Source organism: Psammomys obesus, unplaced genomic scaffold, assembly GCF_907164565.1.
Source record: "Psammomys obesus unplaced genomic scaffold, mPsaObe1.curated_primary_1811, whole genome shotgun sequence".
NCBI classification, from domain to species: Eukaryota; Metazoa; Chordata; class Mammalia; order Rodentia; family Muridae; genus Psammomys; species Psammomys obesus.
This window is the reverse complement of record NW_026596064.1, coordinates 15,834,098-15,857,386: the sequence shown is the minus strand read 5'-3', so window position 1 is coordinate 15,857,386 and position 23,289 is coordinate 15,834,098. Positions and strand designations below refer to the sequence as shown.

The 23,289-nt window shown below is 36.8% G+C and overlaps 1 protein-coding gene across 1 annotated transcript in view; it reads left to right on the top strand.

Moving 5' to 3' along the window:
• Stxbp5l (syntaxin binding protein 5L) overlaps positions 1–23,289 on the top strand; it is a 278,666-nt gene that overhangs the window by 79,098 nt on the left and 176,279 nt on the right. The window contains exons 3-5 of the mRNA XM_055625237.1: positions 3,193–3,290; positions 17,017–17,098; positions 18,764–18,864. Of these exons, the coding sequence (XP_055481212.1) occupies positions 3,193–3,290; positions 17,017–17,098; positions 18,764–18,864 (281 nt within the window). The remainder of the gene's footprint in view (positions 1–3,192; positions 3,291–17,016; positions 17,099–18,763; positions 18,865–23,289) is intronic.

The following is a 23,289-nucleotide window of genomic DNA, read 5'->3' as shown; positions in this document are numbered from 1 at the left end:
TGTCTTGTGTTCATGTAAATACTAGTTACTTAGAATGTGTGCAGGAAGAAACCAAGTAAGATTAGCAATTATTATTAATATGTGAAAGGGAAAAAATAGAGGTGGAAAAAGCAAATAGAAGTGGGGACGGTAGAGATGAAGGAAATACTAAAGGTAGAATGAAAAGAGAAAAGTAAACAAATGCAACCAGGTAATCTAAAGAAATCACAGGTTTGGGAAAGTGGATAAAGAGACACCCTCCACCCCAACCCTTGACTCTAGGGCAGCCTGTGTTGTTTGGGGAAACTCTATCAAAGGAAAAAAGAAAAGAGGACTAATGAGCGTCAATAAGAGAAGTGAAGCCAAGAGCTGCTGGGTTGGCGTCTAGAGTCTGAATGTAATTTCTCACTTGGCTGTAGTTCTCGTCTTGCCTGTAGACATTCCTATGAAGATTTGGAACACTTCGGGTGGTCTTAGTTTGATATAGATATTGGCCATGCCTGTGAGTGGTCTTTAGCTGGTCAGGTTGTGAATGCTGTTCATAGCTCAGGGCTGCTTTTAAATGGTCTGGTTGAGAATGCTGGTCATGCCTTTGCATGGTCCTTCTCAAGATTAAGGATATCTTCAGAACTGTAGACTGTGTTTCACTTCAGAGGTAAATTAGTAGCTGGATGAGGTAGCGCATACCTCTAATCTTGAATTTAGGAAGAGGCAGGCAGATCCCTGAGTTTAAAGTCAGCTTTGAATTACCTACGTAGTGAGACCCTGCCTCAAAAAACAAAAGCCCAAAGGATGACGTAGATCAAATTTCTGCTTCACTGAATGTGAATGTGGTGCATTCCTCACCCAGGGCGTCTTTCCTCTGCTGTGAAGAGCTGTTCTGCAGTCCAAGTTTTGGATTTTAATTTCATGATATTTGTTCTGCATTCTCAGAGTGGGGTTCAGGGAGGGGAGCCAAGCTAGTTACTAAACAGGAGTCTTTAAAAAGTGGGTTTTGTTACTGCCCCCATCCAGTACCAAGAGGCGAGGGTTTTCCTGGTATCTCCTCCTTCGGCTACTGCAGCTGTCATAGTCTGCTCTTGTCTCCTCTCTCTTTAAAATGTCTGTACTCACGCCACACTGCAGATATCCCGAGGCTCCCTGTCTTTTGCTGCCGTCTTCAGTTGCACTTGCTCTGGCTGAGCAGGCTTATCTCTCTCTCTAGGACAAGCTCCTGACTTTCTCCTTCTGTACTACTCTGCAAGTTTCCAACTTCACTTTGTTTCTGAAACTAGAGATGTTCTGCCATTTCTTACCTCCTATAATACCTGTTCTCCAACTATTCCCAGTTTGTCCTCCACAGATTTTAGCCGAATATGGCTGGGTGATATCTACCATCTTCTACTCAAGTTTTTATTATAACTCAACAAAAACACACTTTAAATTTTCCTTTTTTTTCATACAGGAGAAATAGTACCAATGATCTTTTGGCTTATAAAGAAAATTCTTTGTGTTTTTACTTTTTCTGATAATACTGTATAAATTAAAATATTATCAGAAGATCATATTATTAATCAAAGGACCAGTCAGCATCACAAACTCAAAGGATAAATTCACAGAAGTAGTAGTGACATAAAAGTATAGAGTGCTCATAAGATACCCTTTTAGAAACAACATTCTAAAGAGACTTATAGGATAAAAATTATGTTTATTTCTATGTATCATACCCAAAATTATTTTGTGAGTAGATAGAAGTTCTTACAATTTGAAGCTGGGGCTTTCAGGGATCAAAATTTAAGGAAGAAAAAGGGTAAAAATAAGTTAATATTAATTCTAAATATGTTTGAAGAAATGAATATGAATTTAGTCTACATACTCCTTCATATATATTTAAAATGATGTAATGCTATTTGACATCATACTTCTATTTTGGGAATAAAATATTTAAAATAGTCACATTTCTTTATTGACTTTATTAATGGGTTGTATTACTAATATGTTATTTAGCATTTATGTGCTTATACTCGTAAATACTTTCCTTTACAATGCTTAAAATTACACAAAATTATACAAGTTGTACAGTATAATAAGTTTTCTCTGATATTAACACATTAAAAGTATTTTGTCTCTCATGCCTTTTGCTTGCAGCTTTCTTTCTTCTTCTAGTACAGCCAGTTTATTTGTTTCTTGACACTATAGGCTGTTTACAGGCTTTTTGATTGTCTGACTCTACCCTACTGAAAATATGTGCCTTATGTTTTTCATTAAAATGAAATTTGGGCATTTAAGGGAAGAATTTGAGGCTGAATTAATAACAAAGCACATAAAAACTGAGCAAGTTAAGAAAATAAGAATACTTCAGGGACTAAACAATTTGCATGGCAGAAAAGTAGCAATAATACAGGGCAAATAGTTTTATTGGGAGATAGGCATAGAGTAAGTACTCCTGTATCACACACACATGTGTAATGGAGGGAGATAAAGAACAGAAAATGCTTTTTCTAAACGTTAGTAAGTAGCAGTATATATTTAAAAAGTTAAGAGAAATAAGGTAAAACTACCAAAACAAATTTCAGAAGAGATTAAAAATAATGGAATCTGGAAAGAAAGATATTAAAAGAGAGACAGAACAGATGAACTTTAATCATTACATTGTTTTCTATGGAATTATTTGACTTGTTACAATATATGCATGTCAATGATAAAAATAAAACAAAATGAGAGAGAAACAAGTAGGACATAAAACTGCAATGGATTAGTCACAATGCTTTTGATAATTATTCATGTTTCTGCATTTATTAGTAATTTCTTTTAATTGTTACATGGTATTTCATTTCATAATTGTGCCACAGTTTTTATTTTAATTCCTTTATTGATCGGTACATAGGCTATTTCTTATTTTCTCCTATTATGATTGAAGTCACTAGTGTCATAATTAAGAAAATAATTTTGTGGAAATATGCCTTAAATTTTCTTTGTTGCACATGCAGTGGAATTGCTAGAGCCTGTTGGAGGTGTATAGTTGGTTTATAAATTGTAAGATAGTTTTCTATAGTGGATATAAAATAAGATACTTTGTGTCCTCACCTGCAGTGTATGAGTTCTGTTATTCCATATCCTTTATTTTCCATTTAGAAGCTAATTATAGCCATTCTGGTAGCCATGTAATAGCTTCTGGTCATTATTCTAATTTTTGCTTCTCTGATGACTACTTCTACTGTTATTCTCTTTCAGACAGTTCGGCATGGTTTTCCTTATCAGCCCACAGCACTGGCCTTTGATCCAGTCCAGAAAATCTTGGCTATTGGAACAAGAACAGGTGCTATACGAATGTATCCTTCATTATTGTTAATTATTCTTTACAAAAATGCCAATTGCATTTGCTTAAACATTCAAATAAGTAAAGCATTTATAACCAATAAAGTGTCTCGCTTCCTTAAAATTTAGAAATGATTAACATTAGTAACTATTGTGAAAAATACTACTGTCAAATTTCTTAATTTTTTTTTTTTTTGGTCTAAGAGATAACTGTTTGATGTCCCTTCTTTAACTTGTTATTGCTTGTTTGTGTCATTTTTTTTCTGATCAGTTTAGTCAGAAGCTTATCAATTATAAACAAAGACTGAACTTTTAGACTCATTTTTTATTATTTTCCTCAATTATACCACCTTAACTTTAGGTTGATTTTTTTTTTTAATTACGTTGGATTTAGTTTTTCCCTTTTTAGTTTCTTATGGTAGAAACAGCCACTGATTTGATAACTTCTAATATATGCATATAGTGCTATAGGTTTATTCCCAAATAAAGTTTAGTGTGTTATCCATTTTTTTTCAAATTAAAAGTTTTATTTTTGAGATTTACATTTAGGTGTAAGAAATGTTTCTGAGAAATCTCATGTACTCTTTGACCTAGTTTCTTTTACCTGTAACATTTTATAAAACCATTGTGTGATACCATGACTAAGGAGCTGGAGATATGGTCAGCATGCTCTTGCAGAGGACCTGAGTTTGGATCCTAGTACCAGCATGGTGGGTCCTAACTGTCCATGACTCCATGCCAGAAGGCTTAGTGCCCCTCTTCTTCTGAGGGCATCAGATACACACATGTGGTTTATACATTCATGCAGGTATATATATATATATATATATATATATATATATATATATGCAAAAATAATCTTAAAAATAATACTCTACACTCCTGCAGTCACCTTATTCTGAAAAAGAGGCTAATATCTGTAACGAACGGTGCTGGTAAAACTGGATAACTATATATGTGAGAATGAAACTAGATCTTTCTCTTTCATTCTGCATAAAACTCAGCTCCAGGATATCAAAGATTTCAATGTAAGATTTGATACCCTGATTCTGATGGAGGAGGAGGTAGGGAATATACTTGAATGTACTGGCACAGAAAAGGAATGTTTATCCACTTCTGGTGGGGATGAAAACACGTGCAGCCACTATAGAACTCAGTGTGGAGATTCTTTAAAACCCTAGAAATAGACCTATTATGGGATCATCTGTACCATTCCTGGAGATGAACCCAAAGAACTTTGTGATGGTGGTTTGAGTAGGAATGGTACCAATCCCTAGTTGGTAGAACTGTCTTAGGAAGGATTAGGAGGTGTGGCCTTGTTGGAGGAGATGTATCATGTGAGGTTTCAAAAGCCCACGCCAGGCCCAGTCTTTCTGCTGCAAATTTGCGGATCAGAAGTCCTCTCTCAGTTACTGTTCCAGCAAGCCTGCCTGCCTGCTGCCATGCTTCCTGCTATGATGGTCCTGAGTTCACCCTCTGAACTGTAAGCAAGCCCCCAATTAAATGCTTTCTTTTATAAGTTGCCTTGGTCCTGGTGTCTCTTCACAGCAAATAGGAGTTTGTTTACTTTAAATTCTGTTATTGCTTGCTTGTATCATTTTTTTCTGATCAGTCTAGCTAGAAGCTTATCAATTATAAACAAAGATTGAACTTTTGGATTCATGTTTGGAGAATATACTTTCTGTATTCTATGAGACAAACTCTATAACCTATTGTAGGAAAACTTGCTAATCTGTGTTCGCTTCTCTAATCACAATAGCCAGAAAACAACCTAGATGTCCATGACTAGATAATGAGTATATGGTATGTTTTAACAGATGGAATACTGTTTATCTGGTAAGAAAAATGAAATTGCATCATGCGTTGTAGAGCACATCTTTAATCCCAGCACTTGGGAGGCAGAGGCAGGCAAATATGAGTTCAAGGCCAGCCTAGTTATAAAGCGAGTTTAGAGCAGCCAGGACTACATAAAGAAACACTGTCTAGAAAAACCGAGGGGGGGAGGGAGGATATTGTGAAATTCATAGGTAGATGGATGGACACAATCATTTGAATGAGGCAACCCAGAACCAGAGTTACAAATGTTCTGTTTTCTCATGTGTAAATGTTAGCTTTATATTGTCAGACATGTGTGTTTCGTTCATGATGCTGATAGAGATTAGGAAATTAGTAAGGTGCTATGTGGAAGGGAGGACTTCAAAGAAGGGGAGATTAGATACTAATTAGATTAATATAAAGGGTTAAAGGAGAATAACAACAGGAAGGGTTTAATGGGATGGGCAATGAGAGGATAGGGTAGAGAAGAGAACACAGGGAAGGGATGAATAACTCTAAACACTTTGAACAAGTCATATGGAAATATACTACTATAGAATATCCTAAAATATATGCATTTGAGTTTAAATGGAGTCACCCTATAAGGGAATAATAATTCCCCTACTACACCCCACAGGCTAACAAGTAAAAAGTACAGTGCCACAAATGGGTTACTTCTTTTGAAGTTGTTGGCCAGTGAGGTTCCATTGACCTCCTCCAAACCTTATGTTACCAAAGCTTTTACCCTCCATAATCTTATAATAAAACTGTATTGCTGAAGACACCACATAGTTGAGTCACAAGAGTACAGAGAAATTAAGCTGGCACCTGCCTGAAAATTTCATGCCCATTAGCTAGTTTGTTTTTGTTTGTTTGTTTGTTTGTTGTTGTTGTTGTTGTTTTACCATGCTGGAAGATGCTATGCATGCTATTGGAGGAGAAATGGAATCACTAATATTATCCAGCTACAGTAATGATTGTCCTGGAAAGACAAGCCCACTTGTGCAATAGTGGCACGAATATTATGCAAGTAACCAACCACTTTATGGTTGGATTTAAGGCCTGCTTTACAAATTGAAACCCATATCTGGTACTAATATTGGATCCAAGAACCTGTTGCTAGATGGGTCACAGGCCCTAGGGAAGAACCCCCTACTATCCCTCTGTTAAGTGGACACATTATTAAAGCAACTCCTAATGGATTGTTATTATTATACACATAGATCAGTGTATCTCTTAACCCTCATCAGAACACCTTCTTTTGCAGTAGATGCCAACAAATACAGAGACCTACAACTTGTCAAGGTGCAGAGAGTAAGAAACTACAAAATCCCTAGCTTTCCCATCTTCCTCTTACATTCTTTCTGTTTCTTCTTTTACAGCATTCCCTAGGCCTTAGAAGGGGTGAAATAGATGTCTCATTTGGGAATGATCATTTAACAGTCACTTATTTTCAGTACTTTGAACAATTATTTCTTCATTTAATTCCATTTTTATATCTTGCATTGATCTTTTTTATTCCATTTAGCTCTATGCACCATCTTGAAATTCATTTAGGAATGTGTCTGTTTCCTCTTCATTTCTTTGAGCATATTTATAATAATTTTGAGTTCATTATCTAGAATTTAGTCTAATTAATTCTCAAGAGGGTCCATTGTTCTGGGATAGGTTTTTTGGAGGATACATGTTGCCTTAGTTTTTTATGTTACTTTTTTTTTAAACATTTGGACTTGCACATCCAGAGTTAGATTGTTGATTGAGTTTGTTTTGATCTAAGTCACCTTTTTTCTTTTAGTGGAAGTGTTTGAAATGTTTCAAGAGGTACCACATCATAGCAGGCCTGAAGAATAATTTTTTTTCCCCTGTTAGACTGGGTTCAGTGTACCAAGCTCCACTCCCAGTGTTCTACTAGGAGAATAACTCTATTTGCAGTAACAGTTCTTATCTAGGGATAGAGCCACTGTGAGGACAGATCCAAGCACAAAACATTCACCCCACAAACGCCATCCATTTCTAGGAGTAAAGGACACTGAAAGTACTGTCTGAATGGTCTTGTATATTAATTATTGTGGATATGAAGTGGTGGAAAACACAGCAAGTCATGGTGGTTAGTGCTTGGATGATAGGAAGTCAAGGGGTTGTCTTAGTTAGGGTTGCTATTGCTTCGATGAAACACCATGACCAAAAGAAAGTTGGGGAGGAAAGGGTTTATTTGGCTTATGCGTCCATATACTTCCATATGTTCATCATTGAAGGAAGTCAGGACAGAAATTCAGCAGGACAGAAACCTGGAGGCAAGAGCTGCTACAAAGGCCATGGAAGAGTGCTGCTTATTGACTTGCTCATCAGGGCTTTCTCAGCCTGCTTTCTTGTGTATGTGTGTGGTGGATGGCACCTCCCACACTGAGGTTTCCTCCTCTCAATGACTCTGGATTGCGTCAACTTGACATAAAGCTATCCAGGACAGGGTGTGGAATATCATTGGAAAGGGAAATATCTGGGGCAATGGATAGTTCAATATTCATAACAATGCCCATTGCAGGGTGGTAACCAGATCTTGAGGAACTGAAATCATTTAAAAACTCAGTTGAAACTTCCTCCAACAGTTCTGTAAGTCAGTGTGTTTGAGGAAAATCACTGCCCAGCAGGTTTTCTTGTGCAGGCTGGCAGAGCCTCTGTGTGAGAAGCCCTTCCTGCAGATTTCCATTGTGCATGCTGGAGAGGCTTGGTTTAGTCAGCCACACTGTCTGGAGCCTCTCTCTCACCAGCACACATCCTACTTGACCTTGTTAGTTCATTTGCCAGCCGTTTCTTTGCAAGAAACAGTGCTGTTTTCTGTTATGTTACCTGTTTTCTTCACTTCATAAAGTTTCTTTGGTGACGCTTCTAATGAACCAACCATTGTAACCGGAAGTATATTTTATTTTCTTACATGATAGTTCCAGCTAGGATGTCTTGCAGAACAGATATGGTAAGGATTGGCAGCTCTTTTTCTTACTCCTGACTTTGAAGGAAAAGCTGTTGTTAGAATGGAAAAAATGTTGTTGGCCCGAGTGGAGACCCAATTAGGCTGCTTCAGTCATTTTGGCTAAGGGACCTCCCCAGAAAAGTGGGTTTACCTTAGGTCATACTAAAGAGATATAGATGGGATAATTCATTCTTTAATGAGGTACTGTATTTTTCATTCCCAGAATCCCTAATTGCTAGAAATGATGAACATTACTTAAAATATTTCTTAGACATTTTTTCTTTTGAGAAATTTCTGTTCATGTCACAGGCCCTTTTCTGAATGGGTAATTTTTTTTTTTTTATACATTCAGATGTATAGCTGGCAATAATTCTCTATCCCATTCTGTGGACTTTCTCTTCCCTGGGTTGTTGTTTCTTTAGCTGGATGATGGTTTTTATTTTATGTTCATTGGTGTTTTGTCTGCATGCAAGTCTATATGAGGGTGTCAGATCTTGGAGTTACTGACAGCTGTGAACTGTCATGCGGAGATTGGAATTCAAACCTGGGTTCTCTGGAAGAAGAGTCAATGCTCCTAACAGCTGATCCATTTCTTCAGCTCCCCCTCTCCCTAGCTTTTTATTTTTATGAAATTCCGCCTGTTTTTCTGCTCAGGATTGTTTTGGCTAAAACTCAGATATATCTGTGTAGAATGAAATGGGGATTTGGATTTGGATTACATCAAATCTGTAAACAGCTTTTAGTAAAATGGTATTTTCACAATATTCTACTAATCAATGAGCATGGTGCATCACTCCATTTTCTAGTGTCTTTCTCTATCCCTTTCTGCAGAGGTTTAAAGTTTTCATTGTAAGTGTTCTTTTACAACTTTGGTTAGCTTTATTCCTAGATATTGTTTTCTTGAGGCAATTTGGATGGTAGTATATCATGATCTGTTTTTCTATATGTTTATTGTTAATGCATAGAAAAGCTATTGATTTGTGCAAGTTGATTCTATACCCTGCCACACTGAGAAATCTGTTTATCATTTCTGGAAATTTTCTGGTAATTTTTTTTAGGATGTCTCATGTGTAATATCAAGTCATTTGCAAATATGAATGGTTTACCTCTTCTTTTCTTATATCTAACTCTTTAATTTCCATCTCTTGACTTATTGCTTCAGCTAGTGATCCTAGCACAATATTGAAAAAGAAGAGGATAGTGGATATTCTTTATCTCATTCCTGAGTTTAGTGTGACTTCAAGTTCTTCTCTTGGATAAATGTTGGCTGTTTGTCACAGATGATTTTTATTTTAGTAAGGTATTTTCCCTCTAGACCTACATCTGTAGGCCTTTTGTCATGAGGGAAGTTGGATTTGTCAAAGTTTTTTTTTCTGAATCTGCTGAGATGATCAAGTAATTTTTTTTCTCTCTAATTCTAAGTTTATGTAGTTTATCACATTTATTGACTTGTAATTGACTTACATGTGTTGAACTGTCCCTGCATTTCAGGGATCAAGACAACTTGGTCATGGTGGGTAATCATTTTATGTCTGTATTCTGTTTTTAAATATTTAATTGGGCATTTTTGAATTTATGTTTAACATGGATACTGACCTGTTCTCTCTCTCTCTTTCTCTCTCTTTCTTTTTTGCCTGATTTTGGTATTAGAGTGATACTCACTTCATAGAAGGAGTTTGAAAGTGCCCTTTCTTGTTTTTTTTTTTTTTCCTCTCCTTTTAAAAATAAATTAAGAAGGATTGACTCTACATTTTCTTTGACAGTCTGGTAGATGTTTGCTTTGAATCCATCAGGGCCATCATGGAAGCCAAGTGATGCCAGCTGTCATTCTGCATTGATCTGCACTTTAGTTATTAAGGCATGGTCTCTTGCTGAACCTGGAACTCACCATTTCCAGCTAGTCTGGCTAAGGAGTTGGACCTGAGGATCCTTTGTTTGTACCCCCTGAGTGCTGGGGTTGCAGGTAGCCAGCACAAAGCCTTGCCTGGTTTTTCCACAGATTTTGGGAAGCTAGGTGCTTGCACCAAAAGTGATTTCCACTGGGATATTTCCTTGACACTTTAACTTTAATATGCTCTGATAATGATCTTTTCTGGTTACATTAGCTTGGAGTTCAATAAGTATCCTGGAACTTGACAGTCATCTTTCTCAAGATTAGGGAAATTTCACCTGTTTTATTGGATAGGTGGATTAGTTAGTTATGTTTCATGTTGCTGTGATGAACTGAGAAAGGTGACTTAAGGAAGGAAGTACTTTCTTTGGCTCAGAGTGTGAATGTATAGTTCATTATAATGAGCGGAGGTCACTGCTGCAAAAATGTCAGGTGGCCACACCGCATCTCCCGTCAGGAAGCAGAGCGATGAGTCTCCCTGCTCCACTTGCTCTCTACTTTATAGGCACCCCAAGACCAGGGTGTGAGACACATTCAGGGTGGGTTTTCCCTCCCCAGTTACAATCTTTCTAGAAAAATCTTCTCAGCCTCACTTGGAGGTGTGTTTCCAGAGTGAGTCTAATCCAGCAAAGATCAGAATGAACTAGCTGACAAAATAGTTTTTTATGCCCTTCCTTTCATGTACTTCCCAAATTCAAAAGTATGTTTATTTGAGGTCTCAAAAATTCCAAAGGTCACCTTTATTCTTTTAATTATATGTATCTTTTAATTGTCTTAAGGTTTGGACATTATTTGTTATGCTTGACCTAGTTTGTTACTGTATCTAGTTACTTGACCTGGTTTGTTTACCTGTATCTTTAAATTTGACTTATTGAGTTCCTTTCTGAAATGTCTGTCTGATTCTTATTTTAAAAATCTTTATATCCTTGCTGAATTTATCACTCATGACATGAATTGCTTGCCTTATTGTGTCATCTGTCTTTGTTCTCTTCAGATTAACTCATTTTCTTTAGGGTCATTCTTTTAAATTCTTCCTTGGATATTGCACTCTTATCCTTTACTTTGAAGTCTAGAGAATCAATTGTGTTTCTTTGAAGGTGTCATGTTAATGGTTTTTGGTATTTTTTTAATAAGTCTACATTAAGGTTGATGCATCAAGTGGGTCATCTGTCTCTTCTATTCTTATAAGATGGCTTTTCAATTCTCTTTAAGTTTTTGATTATAATTTAATTACAACATTTCTCCTTCATTTTCCTGCCTCCAAACCCTCCCTTATAACTTTCACCACTTCTTCAAATTCATGGTATTTATTTATAGTTTTACTAATTGTTATTACATGCATTTATGTATATACAGATGTATTCCTAAATACAACTGTTTAGACTAGGTAATGCTATCTATATGTATGTTTTCAGGGCTGAATGTTTGGCTCTAAACAACCAATTGTGTATTCTTTCCTGGAGAGAACCACCTCTCCCATAATCAGTTTTCTCAGTTATCTGTAGTTCTCTGCATAGGGCTGAGTCGTTGTGGGCTTTTCTCTGGTTAGCTTGTCAGGTTCATTGGTGTCATCCTTTTTCAGTCACGTTGCAGGCATATTGGCGAGCCATCATGGGTATTGCCTCTGACATTACTAGGAGACACAATCTCACACCACACTCTTGCAATCTTTTGACCACCTGTTCTGCAATGTTCCCTGAGCCTTAGATTTGGGAGTGCCTTTATATGTATCTGTTCAGACTGGGCCTCCAACTTTTCATTCAGGAGGCCCCTGGAGTGCCCCCTCCACGATTTGAGAGGCAATAGGGAACATAAGAACCCTCTGCTATCGCTTTCCTGAGGTCACCATTCTTTCTCTAAGCTTATTTATAGTGCTACCTCTAGAATTTTGTTGTTGCTGTTGTTTAGTTTTATGGATGGAGAGATTAAGAGGAATGGAGCAGCTGTATTTTGGGCAGAACTGGAAGATTCCATCCCAATGTTTTGTATTTATTATTTGTATTAATTGTATTTTCATTCCCCTTCAGTTGAAAATAGTTTTAATCTCTGGGTTATCTATATTATTTTGCTTTTAAGTATCACATATTTTCTCATTAACCTTTATATTATTGAGTCCTAATTTATTTCTATTATGGTAAGAGAATAAATTTTGTATAACCTGATTTTTTAAAAAATTGATTGAGCCTTTTTTATAGCCCTGTATATTGTCATATTGATAAATGTTAAATATATTTGCAGTTGTTGAGTAGAGTGTTTCATGGATGTCAGTTAGGTCAAACTGATTTATGGTATTGTTCAAATCCTCTGTATTTGTACTGACCTTCTATCTACTTCCTCATTATTAAAATAGCGGCATTAAAATCTCCCATTACAACTGCAGATTGATCTATTCATATTCGTAGTTCCATCAGATTTTGTTTTATGCACTTTGTATCTCTGTCATTAGATATATAAACATTTAGGAGTAAATCTTCTAGACAAATTTAAAATATTTATATTAGTAAATAACTTTATGTCCCCAGCAATATTCTTTTATCTGAAATGTACTTTACCCATTGTACATAGATATCCCTTTTGGTTAGTCTCAGGATAGTATACCTTTGAAAACATACTGTGTTTTTAACTTACTGTATTTTAAATTTTGTTTATTGTAGGAAGCATAAAATTTGTGTTTCTTGTCTTGTACAGTTTGACAATCTCTGCCTTTAAAAAGTAAAAATAGATTTCATGGTTTAAAAACACAGACTTAGGCTTTAATGAGTATTCTTTTAAGAATCATCACTTCTGCTATGTAACATATTTAGATTTTCCTTCAGATTTAATTTTCTGTTTTTTATTTTATAAATATGGGTATTTTGCCTGTATGTATGTCTGTGCACCATGTACACACCTGGTACCCAGGAAGGCCAGAAGATGGTCTTGGATCCCTGGAGCTGGAATTACAGGTGATTGTGAGCCACCATGCTGGTGCTAAGAATTGTTCCCCAAGTCCTCTGGAGGGGTGGTTAGTTTTCTTACTTTCTACCCCATCTCTCCAGCTCCCAATTTTTAGTATCATTTTCAAAGCTTATCATATATTAAATTCATCTTCTAAATTTTTATATAGTTTTATGAAGTGTCTTTGTTAGGGTTTTATTGTTGTGAATAGATTCCATGACTACAACAGCTCTTATAAAGAAAAACATTTAATTGGGGCTAGCTTACAGAATCAGAAGTTTAGTCCATTTTCATCATGGCAGGAAGCATGGAGAAGGAGTTCTACATCTGAATTGGCAGGCAGCAGGAAGAGAGAGTGACACTGGGCCTGGCTTGAGCTTCTGAAGCCTCAAAGCTCACCGCCTGTGACAAACTTCCTCCAACAAGGCTATACCTATTCCAACAAGACCACACCTCAACAATGCCACTCCTTGTGGAGCCCATTTTCATTCAAACCATCACATTTGACTTCTTGGCCCCAATAGGCTTATAGCCATATCATAATGCAAAATGCATTTAACCCAACTTCAAAAGTCCTGATAGTTTTTAACAGTCTCAACTGTTTAAAAGTCTGAAGTCTCTTGGAGACCCATGGCAATCTTTTATCTGTAACCCCTATAAAATCAAAATAAAAAATCAGGTCACATACTTCCAACATTCAGTAGCATAGAATATGCATTACCACTCCAAAAGGCAGGGAAGGGAGTATAGTGAGGAAATACTGGGCCAAAGCAAGACCAGAACCCAGCTGGGAAAACTCCAAACTCTGCATCTCCGTGTCTGATGTCAAAGCACTGTTCAGATCTCCAACTCCTTTTAGCTTTGTTGACTGCAACATACTTCTCTCTCTTGGGATGGTTCCACTCCCTGTTAGCAGCTTTCCTTGGCAGGTATCCCATGACTCTGGCAGCTCCAACATCCTGTGGTCTCCAAGGTAATCCAGGCTTCACCTTCACAGCTTCACACAATGACATCTAGGGTCTGTGCAGGGACGCCCCTGACATATGCCAGGCTTTCCTTAGTCATGAAAGGAGATTTCATAACCCCTTTCTTGTATCATTGATTCAAAAGCCAGAACCACGTGGCTGAGTTCTTCTGCTTGCTGGGGCTGAAACATGGCCTCATTCAAATACATTTTCATCAACTTTCTGTTTTTGATGGTTTCCTTCACTGCCTACGTTGTGTAGTGTCTGGTTGTCCTGAAACAGTCTGTAGACCAGGCTGTTCTTGAACTCAGAGATCCCCCTGCCTCTGCCTCCAGCACACTGGACCATAGGTGTGCATCACCACCATCCCTGTCCGTAAGCTTTTCTTTCATTCCTTTTTACAAGTTGGAAGCTTAGCTGGGGGTGATCTTGCCCTGAGGTCACCTCTCCCTTTATTTCTTATAACATCCAGCTTTTCTTTACTCTGCATCTCCTTGAACACAGGACTTAGCTCCATTCCGCTTAGGTGCCTCTTTTCTCATATTTTTCCTTGCTCAGCTTGTTCCTTTTCATTATAGATCTGCATGAGAGTGACCGCTAATAACCACATATTTTGAGATTTCCTCAGGCAGACAAGGACAAAAGCAGCCACATTCTTAGCCAAAATATCGCAAGAATGATCTCTAGGCCACATACAAATAGTCTTCTCCTCTGAGACCTCTTGAGGGGGCAGAGTTCAAATTACCTTCAGCACTGCTATCTTCCATGCTTCTACTAGTATGGCCCATTAAGCAGCACTTAAAGCATTCAACTGCTCTTCAAATCCAAGGTCCCAAGGCCAACATCCCTCCAAACAAAAGCATGGTCAGGCCTGTCACAGCAATACCCCAGTCCCTGCATCTCCAGCTTCTGTCTTAGTTTTATAGCTGTGAATAGATGCCCATGACCCATGGCAACTCTTACAAAGAAAAGCATAAACTGGCCTCAGAATGCAATAATTCTTTTATCTCAGCCTTTCAAGTGCTGAGATTACAGGCATGAGCCACTATATCTGGCTTATTTTTATATTTTTAAAAAGGGTACCTCTAGGCATTGTATAATTTGACTATTGCCCTTTTTCCTGACACTTATTGAATTTTAATTGGAGTATAAATACTATTTGTTTATAATGTGGAATTGATGTGGTTGAATTGAATCCAGGGTCTTGCAGTTTGCTTTCTAGTTCTCTTATTAGATCTGTTTTCTACCCTTTTCTGTTTGATTGTGAGTTTTAAAAACTGCTTTCAGCATTCCTTAGTTGCCTATAATTCTTCGTGTAGGGCTCAGGCTTCTTGGGCTCTGCCCTTACCCTCATCCCTGCTCTATTGTTGTTGTCCTTGGAGGAGAGGGAAGGGGGAAGTGATGTAATTACATTATAAGCTCAAGAAGTAAAAGAAATAATTTTTTAAAACTGGTTTCATTTTATCTCAATATACATATTATTAGCTAGTTACCTTATTTACCCCTCCTTTTAAGGTACCTCTAGATAGGAGGTGAGTTTCCCTCACAACTGTGGTCATAGTTTTCTTAGTGTTTTGTATGACCAGTCTGTGAATTTTAGGGTTTCCACTTTGGAAGGTGGGAACAAGAAAAATTTCTGGTCTCACTTAAACTTTCCTTTGTTTTTGTTTCATTCTTTCTTGCTTTATTTTTTTAAGAAGGAATTATCTTTGTTGGTGTTTGTTTATTTGGTCTGGTTTGTTCTTCAAGAAGCGTTTCATTTTTTTCTTACTTTTTTTTTTTCTTTCCCAGTTTCAAATAGTTTCCCTAAATCTGTTTCCCGTTTCACATTTTGCCCCATTCAGTGGAGCCTTCCTGCAGATCTCTGAAATACTTGAGCATGTGTCCTTTCTACTTTGTTTTTGGTCATGTGAATTCTGGTTGTCCTTAGCCTCCCTCGCTTTATTCTGTCTTTTCAACAAAGGGAACCTGCTAGATTGCATATCTCTAGATTGTGGCCAGGACATTCTCTATAGAGTACCCTGGAACAGTCATAAGCTCACAGTCTTTCCTCCAGTCTTCCATCCTTTCTTTCTCTTTTGTTCTCTTTCTATAGACTAACTTTATTTATCTAAACCTTTTCCATTTTTAGGAGCTACCATAATTCCTTGTTTGACATGCACTGTCTGAGAGCTGTAGTATTCATGAATGCACTTATGTCAATGTTGTTTATTCTTTTTAATTGCTTGGGTAGGAGGATAAAGCTGCCCCCTGTTTCTTCACTATGTCTGGAAATAGTTCTCATGAGTTTTTTATTTATGAAAAGCAAATAATATGTATATACAGAAATATGTCATTTGGTAAGAAATACATTAGTAAAATTTGTGCTGTGGTGTTTGACTTTTCTTCCCTTCCTACAATCTTCCATCATTTTTTTCTCTTTTCTTGTTTGTTCCCTTTCTGACTTACAGGTTAACTTTATGTTAACTGAAAAAGTATATTGCTATTATTTTTAATATCTGTTTTTTAATCTTATTTTTCTATTCAGAAACTATTTTATATATAATGTATTAATCTATTTCTTTATAACCTATTGGTTTTAAAATGTTGTTAGAAGGGCTTTGTATATACTAATGTTGTTAGCATATTTGAATATATTAAATAGTTTTGTTTGAGACAGGGTCTCTCTATGTAGTTCTGGCTGTTCTGGAACTTGCCATATAGACCAAGCTGTCTTCTAACTCACAGAAATTGTCCTGCCTCCACCTTCTAAGTGCTGGAATTAAAAGTATGTGCCACTATGCCTTGCTAACATAATAAACTTTTTATGATTTCATTTATTGCATTAAAATCTTTCAATAGTTTGAACCTACTCTGGGGAAAGAAATGTTTAATCAGATGAATATTAAAAGAAATGAGATGTGTCTGGATTCTTAATTCCTGTTTTACTTTAATGAAAAGGAAACTTTTTTCTTCCAATGTTTTACTATCATTCTTCTAATTGTTAGACTAGTATTCATTTATACTTTATAATTAAATTTGTGGAAAGTAAAATATTTTAACTCTTTTAAAAATAAGGACAATGAAGAGTCAAAACATTACTTGCTAAATAAGTCAGATTTTCTTTCACTTTTTAATGTCTGTGCTAATTCAAAGGTTAGAATCCTTGACTTTTATTGCGGTAGACTTGGGAGGCCTGGTGTTGACTGTTACTGCCAGCACGAGAGTGGTGCGGCGGTCTTGCAGCTTCAATTCCTGATCAATGAGGTAAGCACCACTGAAGTAAAACCTTTGCTTTACTGGGACCATCAGGGCTGGCAGCTGCAGCTGAGTGATTAAGAAGAGAACAGCATCACTGAGGTGAAATCTCTCGGGAAGTATTTCCTAAGACCACAGAGAAGCAAGTTCCAGAGGCAGCCAAGGCTTACCTCATGCTGGCAGCCTAACTTGATAGTATAAGGGTCACTCAGGTGGTAGTGGTTTGGAAGGCATGAAGAGGTCATGGAGAGCAGCTGAGGTCTGGCGCTGTGAGAATCCAGGCGAGGCCTTCAGTGAAGGGGCAGTCTCAGTGGCAGCTGAGGCGCAGGACTGACGGGGACATGCAGAGAAGCTGGGGCTTAGCACCACTCTCTTAGACGATGAGAGGCTATCGGTGAAAGTGCAGCTCAGTTTCAGTAGCAGACCCTAGCATTTTGGAGCTGCCAGAACCAAGGGATGACTACCAAGAGCGCAGCCTTGGAGTGGAGCCAGCCTGAGCCTAGGAAACAAGCCGTGTGTGCCGTAGAGCCGGAGCCTGAGAAGTTAGCCAGGCCCGGTGGAGGAGCCTGGAAGATCCCGAGTGGATCCAGGCATTGAACAGTAGGAGTTCAGTTTTGATTTGATTGTGACTGTGCCCTGGTTCTTCTTCCCTCTTGAAGTAAAGTATTTAAATTATTATCATTATTATTTTTTACTGGAACCCACATTTGACAGACCTTGACTTTTAAAAGACTTTGGATCTTTAAAAGACATTATTAGCTATTATCAAGGGACTGAATTTGTAAAGACTGTAACTTTTAGAATTCTTTGTGCTTTTTTTTTTTTCAAAATAACTTGCAATTTTGTGGCTTTATTTTGATATGCTAATTAACGATTCGATTGTCTCATTACAGACCTCAGAGTATTCTCTTTTACAGCTTGTACATATTCAAGAATACGAACAATATCTCAGTTACCTCAACTCCCACCAGTTTGTTTGAGGCATCTCAGTACAGATGATAATCTTGACTTTTCTTTGTATTGCCAGCACCTTGGACAATGCTGGCCCAAACCAGTTCCTAGCATCTGTTTTGCAAGCTGAAATGTTTTCCTTGTACCATATTTGTCATCACTAGAGGTATAAATTACCTGGACTTAAATATGCTTTCATTTCACTGTGAAAAACTGCTTCTGTGCAAATTACTCCCAAATCGTTGTCCCTACACTCTTAAGAAAGGATTTATACTTATAAAGTCTCTAAAAGGAGGGCTAGGCTAGATACATTGTTGCAGAATATCTAAGTCTTTGGCCCCACAAAACTACCACAACAATAAATGAGAAGTTCGATGTCTAAAAATGCTCTTTTAAGACAAGGATTATATAGTCTCACCTGCAGGCTTACAGGAGGATTTCTAGGGATAGAAGGGAGGCTCTCAAGTCTGCTCTCTGAAATAAAATTAGAAGGAAAATGAGAAAATTTCCCTCAAATGTTAAAAACTTTGTTGCTGTGGAACAATATGGGTAAATGTAAACTGGAAACACATTTTTCTCATTCCCTGTTCAGTTGATTATTATTATTTATTACAATTTATTCACTTTGTATCGGCTGTAGCTGTCCAAGCAATGTGAAATGCAAATGTTCTGCTTCTGCTATCCTCATAGGTAAGCTGCATACCTTATCTTCTTTTGTTTCAGGGCGCTTTGGTTAGTGCAAGTTCAGATGATACGCTTCATTTGTGGAATCTGAGACAGAAAAGGCCAGCCATCCTTCATTCTCTGAAGTTTAACAGAGAACGGTAAGATCATTTGCACTGCATAACTTTTATTTTTGACAGAATTGTTTCTCAAGCAAGTTTCGTGCTAGCTTGACAGACTTTTTCTTCTATTTTTCTTCTTTTAAATCTATGCTATTTGCAGGGTTTTTTTTTTCATAGAAAATATATTATTGGGACAGATCCAGCCACTTATAAAAATGTGAACTACCTAAACCTTAAGCTGTTGAGTATCACTTCAGCAATCATATTTTCTTTTCCTCTGGCTATGGCAATGAAAACTGAGACATAATATTCAAATGTTAAGTAAAAACAAATTTACTTCACATATTTTGATTATGTCATTTATTTCCTTTATTCCAGCTCCTATATTGTAATCCTCTTTTCTAAATGCTTTTTAACAGTAGAATACTGAATAAAGTTTTAGCGTCCAAGTATGTCAGTTCTAATTAAACACTGAATTTCAACGTTGCCAAAGATGATATTCTGATAAAAATTCAGTTCCATTCATCTGAGAATAATCATAGCCAGGAGTTTATTTGAATGCAAAAGGGAGACATTATTTCATTAGTAATAAGTTATATTACATGTTGCCATTTCCAGTTAGATCTAGACATGTACATGTCCACTTAACTAATAGTCACCAGTGATCAAGTAAACATTGAGTATTACCTTCACTCTTTAGAAGGGTGTATTACTTGGGAAGCAACCAGGCTTTTTAAAGTGAATGGGAAAGCACAACATAGGAAAATTTGTGAGTGATAATGAGAAAAACCTTTGAGAAGTAAATTTATACAGATTGACAAACACTGTTCAGGTCAAGTTAAACACTGGAGGAAAACAGTTTTGACCTAGAGCCTAACATGGTGCTTATTTTATTTTGTTGCATGATAATGGTTAATAAGGAATCACTGCAATTTTGACAGCTTTTAATGAAGTATACATGTTTTTATAAGTATGAGTAAATAGAATGGCAGCTATATAGAAATTATTCATTATACTTTTAGTATTTTTAATCTTATATGCATAATATGTGAGGGTTAAATTATTAACTAAATATTCGGAATAAAATTCATGAGTATTTTGTATGTCATTACTTTATGAATTGCCATCTTTAGAGGTAGCATTTTTTACAATGAGGAGAATTAACACTTAAGAACTTACTAAGTAAGTTGGGACTTTTTTTCTCTAGTTAGCCTGCTTTAGTCCTACTTTATTGGAAGATTTATAGAAGAATTGATTTTTATGAGTACTGTAAAAGAACAATAGGACAGGCAGTACCCAGCACAAAGAGTGCTATCATATTTTAAATATAAATTAAGTAATATAGCATAAATTTAACGATATTGAAAAGTATAAGTTCAGAGGTGCTTTAGTGGTATATTATCCTGCTGTACCACTAACGCACCACTTATTCAGATTTTACGCTGCTCATACGATTTCTTTGAGGAAGGGGAGATAGGAGGTGATCCGGTAAGTGCTTGCAAACATGAGGCCCTGAGGTTGAATCCCTAGCATCTTTGCCAAACCTGGTGAGGGTGGAGATAGGCAAATCCCTGGACCACCAGCCTAACCAAATTTGTGAGCTCCAGATTCAATTATGAGTGTGTTGCAAGAAAACAACACCAGTAACAAGCTATTGTCACCAAGGAAGAAACCTGATGCCAACCCCTGACATCAAAACACGCACGCACACACACAGACACTTTTTCTTTGTTCCTTTTTCAAGGAACACTTTTCTTTATTCACTTTTACATCTATGAACAAACTACATTGATTTGTTTGTTTGTTTGTTTTGCTTTGTTTCCTCACCATTCAGACATTATTGGAGATATGATGGCCCTGTTTATGACTCTCTTAGGAGGACAGAAATATTTATGATCACTATTTCTTGTTATAATTTCATAACCAGAGGTGAAGCACAGTTGAAGTGAGTTAATTGGTAGCAACAGAAGGAGCAAGCTGACAGGATTGGTGCAAGTTTACATCCTAAGAACTGTAGAACCGTTGTTTTGATTTAAAGGATTTAAATTTTTAAATTTTTAAGTTTTATACATATGGGTGTTTTGTTTGCATGGGTGTCTGTACGCGACATTCGTTCCTGGTGCCCGTGAAGGCTAAAATAAGGTGTCAGATCACTTTGAATTGGAGTTAGACAGTTGTGGGCCACCATTGAACCAGCTCTCCAGCCTCGGACTGTTTTGTGTTAATATACTCTCTCTCTCTCTCTCTGTATATATCTATGTCATCATGTGACTTGAAATATGACTATTTCTCCTGATCCTTGGATTCCTTTCAAATACATTTTAGACTGAAACATGAAAAAGTTACTTTGACTTTGGTAATGTGTGCTGAGTAATGAATAAAACATTCCCATTTTTTAAGTAAAACAATCTTTGCTATCAGTGATTCACTGATCATAAATTTTTGTAATGTTAGCGAAAGCACAGAGTGTTTCACATGTTTGTAGATGAAATTCAATATGTAAACTGTGATTTATAGACCCTTAAATTATTAGAACCTATTATGTCAGTTCATATTTTTTGTCTGTGGTGTTCTGCCTGCTAAATTTAACCAAAATATTTCTAAGGAATATTAACTAAAAAAGGGAAGGCATATTTTGCTTACAACTCTATGACTTGAATATGTATCTAGAAAACTTGATTGCTTTACTAGGGAAATCTGAAATGTTTTAATTTTTAAATTTTTGCATAATATGTTTACTTGGTTCAATATTCAAAATATACAAGGTTATATATACTAAATGTTTTCTGTCTTCTACATGGAATTATAAGTTTCCAGGTCATATGTATTATATTTTTGTTTGTCCCATGCCAAACCTTCCTTTCCCTACTTTATCCTTTTGTCACCAATATTTCCCTCCTCTATTTTATTCTTTTGTCTTTCCTACCATCCTCTATTAAAATTTCCCCCTACTCACATGATTCCTTTTCTAGTTTCTTGGCCTTTACCTATATCCATTTCCACTGAGATGCACCATTCATTCAACAATTAGAGGCTAGGATTTTCACGTAAGGGAAAACGTATGTGGAGCTTCGTTTTTCTGAGTTCATCCCCAATGTTCCCTTCCTTTCCTATAATCAAGTTCTAGCGTCCTCCCTCCTTACCAGGGGCTCTTCAGAAAATCCCTAGGCTTTCATCCTTATTCTGGTTCCACTGAGGAGTTTAACTTCTTGGGCTGAAGCTTTATAGGTTCTCTGTTCATCCAGCAATGTAGATGGCTGTAATTGGATTGCTCAGCTTCTAGCGTATAAGCCAGTTTAATAGATCCCATTATCACGTGCACACGCCCGCATGTATGTGTGTGTTCTATTGGTTCTGCTCCCTCAGAGAACCCTGCTTAATGCACATGGCTCTCAGAACATCTCGAACATCTCATTGGAGACTTCACAATGAAGTAGTATCCACTTTCAGTCTTACGTTGTGGTTGGCAACATTTAGGTATTTTGCTAATTGCTGGAGGGCCTTGGCTTCTTATTGGATGTTGGTTAAGTTTATGTTCTGTTTGCCATATAGGGAGACACAGCACACACACAGCTACTCAATCTAGATAGAAAAACCAAAACAGACTAAACTAACAATTGCACCAACATCTAACTTGGTGAACCTATCAGTAGTTACTGGGGTTACTAACAGAAGTATAGGAAGGGTTCTTTATAGGAAGAGACGGCTCAAAAGCAGCTGCCTCATGAAAAAGACCACCACAGGATAGCATAAACGACAACTGGATGGAAGCCGCTTTCCCAGAGCTCCCTGCACAACTTTACCTGTGCATGTTTTTTTTATGTTCTGCAGGCATTTTATTAGTCATGTTATTTGTAAATACTTTCTCTCAGTTTGTAGCTTGTCTTTTCCCATGCACCAGAATCCTTCACAAGCAAAAATGTTGAGTCATGATAAAATCCAATTATTTCAACTAGACTTTCTAAGTTTCCTTACTCTTAAAGGTAATTATCATTCAGTGGTCTTATTCATTATTATTATATATTGTTTTTCACCAAATTTGCTCAAAGGCGGCACTCGCTAGAGTGGGCTGGAACCTCCCATGTCAATCACTAATCAAGAAAATGACCACAGGCTTGCTTATAGACCACTGTGATGAGGGCATTTTCTCTATTGAGGTTCCCTTTTCTCAGATGACGCTGGCTTGTGTTAAGTTAACAAAAAACTAAGCAGCACTCTATTGGTCTTATTTAAAATAAAACAGGTGAATTTACTTTCTTTGGAAATTTTATTTGAAATTAATGTATTGCCTTATTCGTATTTTAGTCATACTTGAGTTTCCATACTTCCTTCTTTAATTAGTCTTTTCAGCCATTCCTTTGGGAGTGGCAGGGTTTTTAAGATACATTTTTTTTTCTTTATGTGTGCGTGCGTGCGTGCGTGTGTGTGTGTGTGTGTATTCTTGAATGAGTTTATATGCATCTT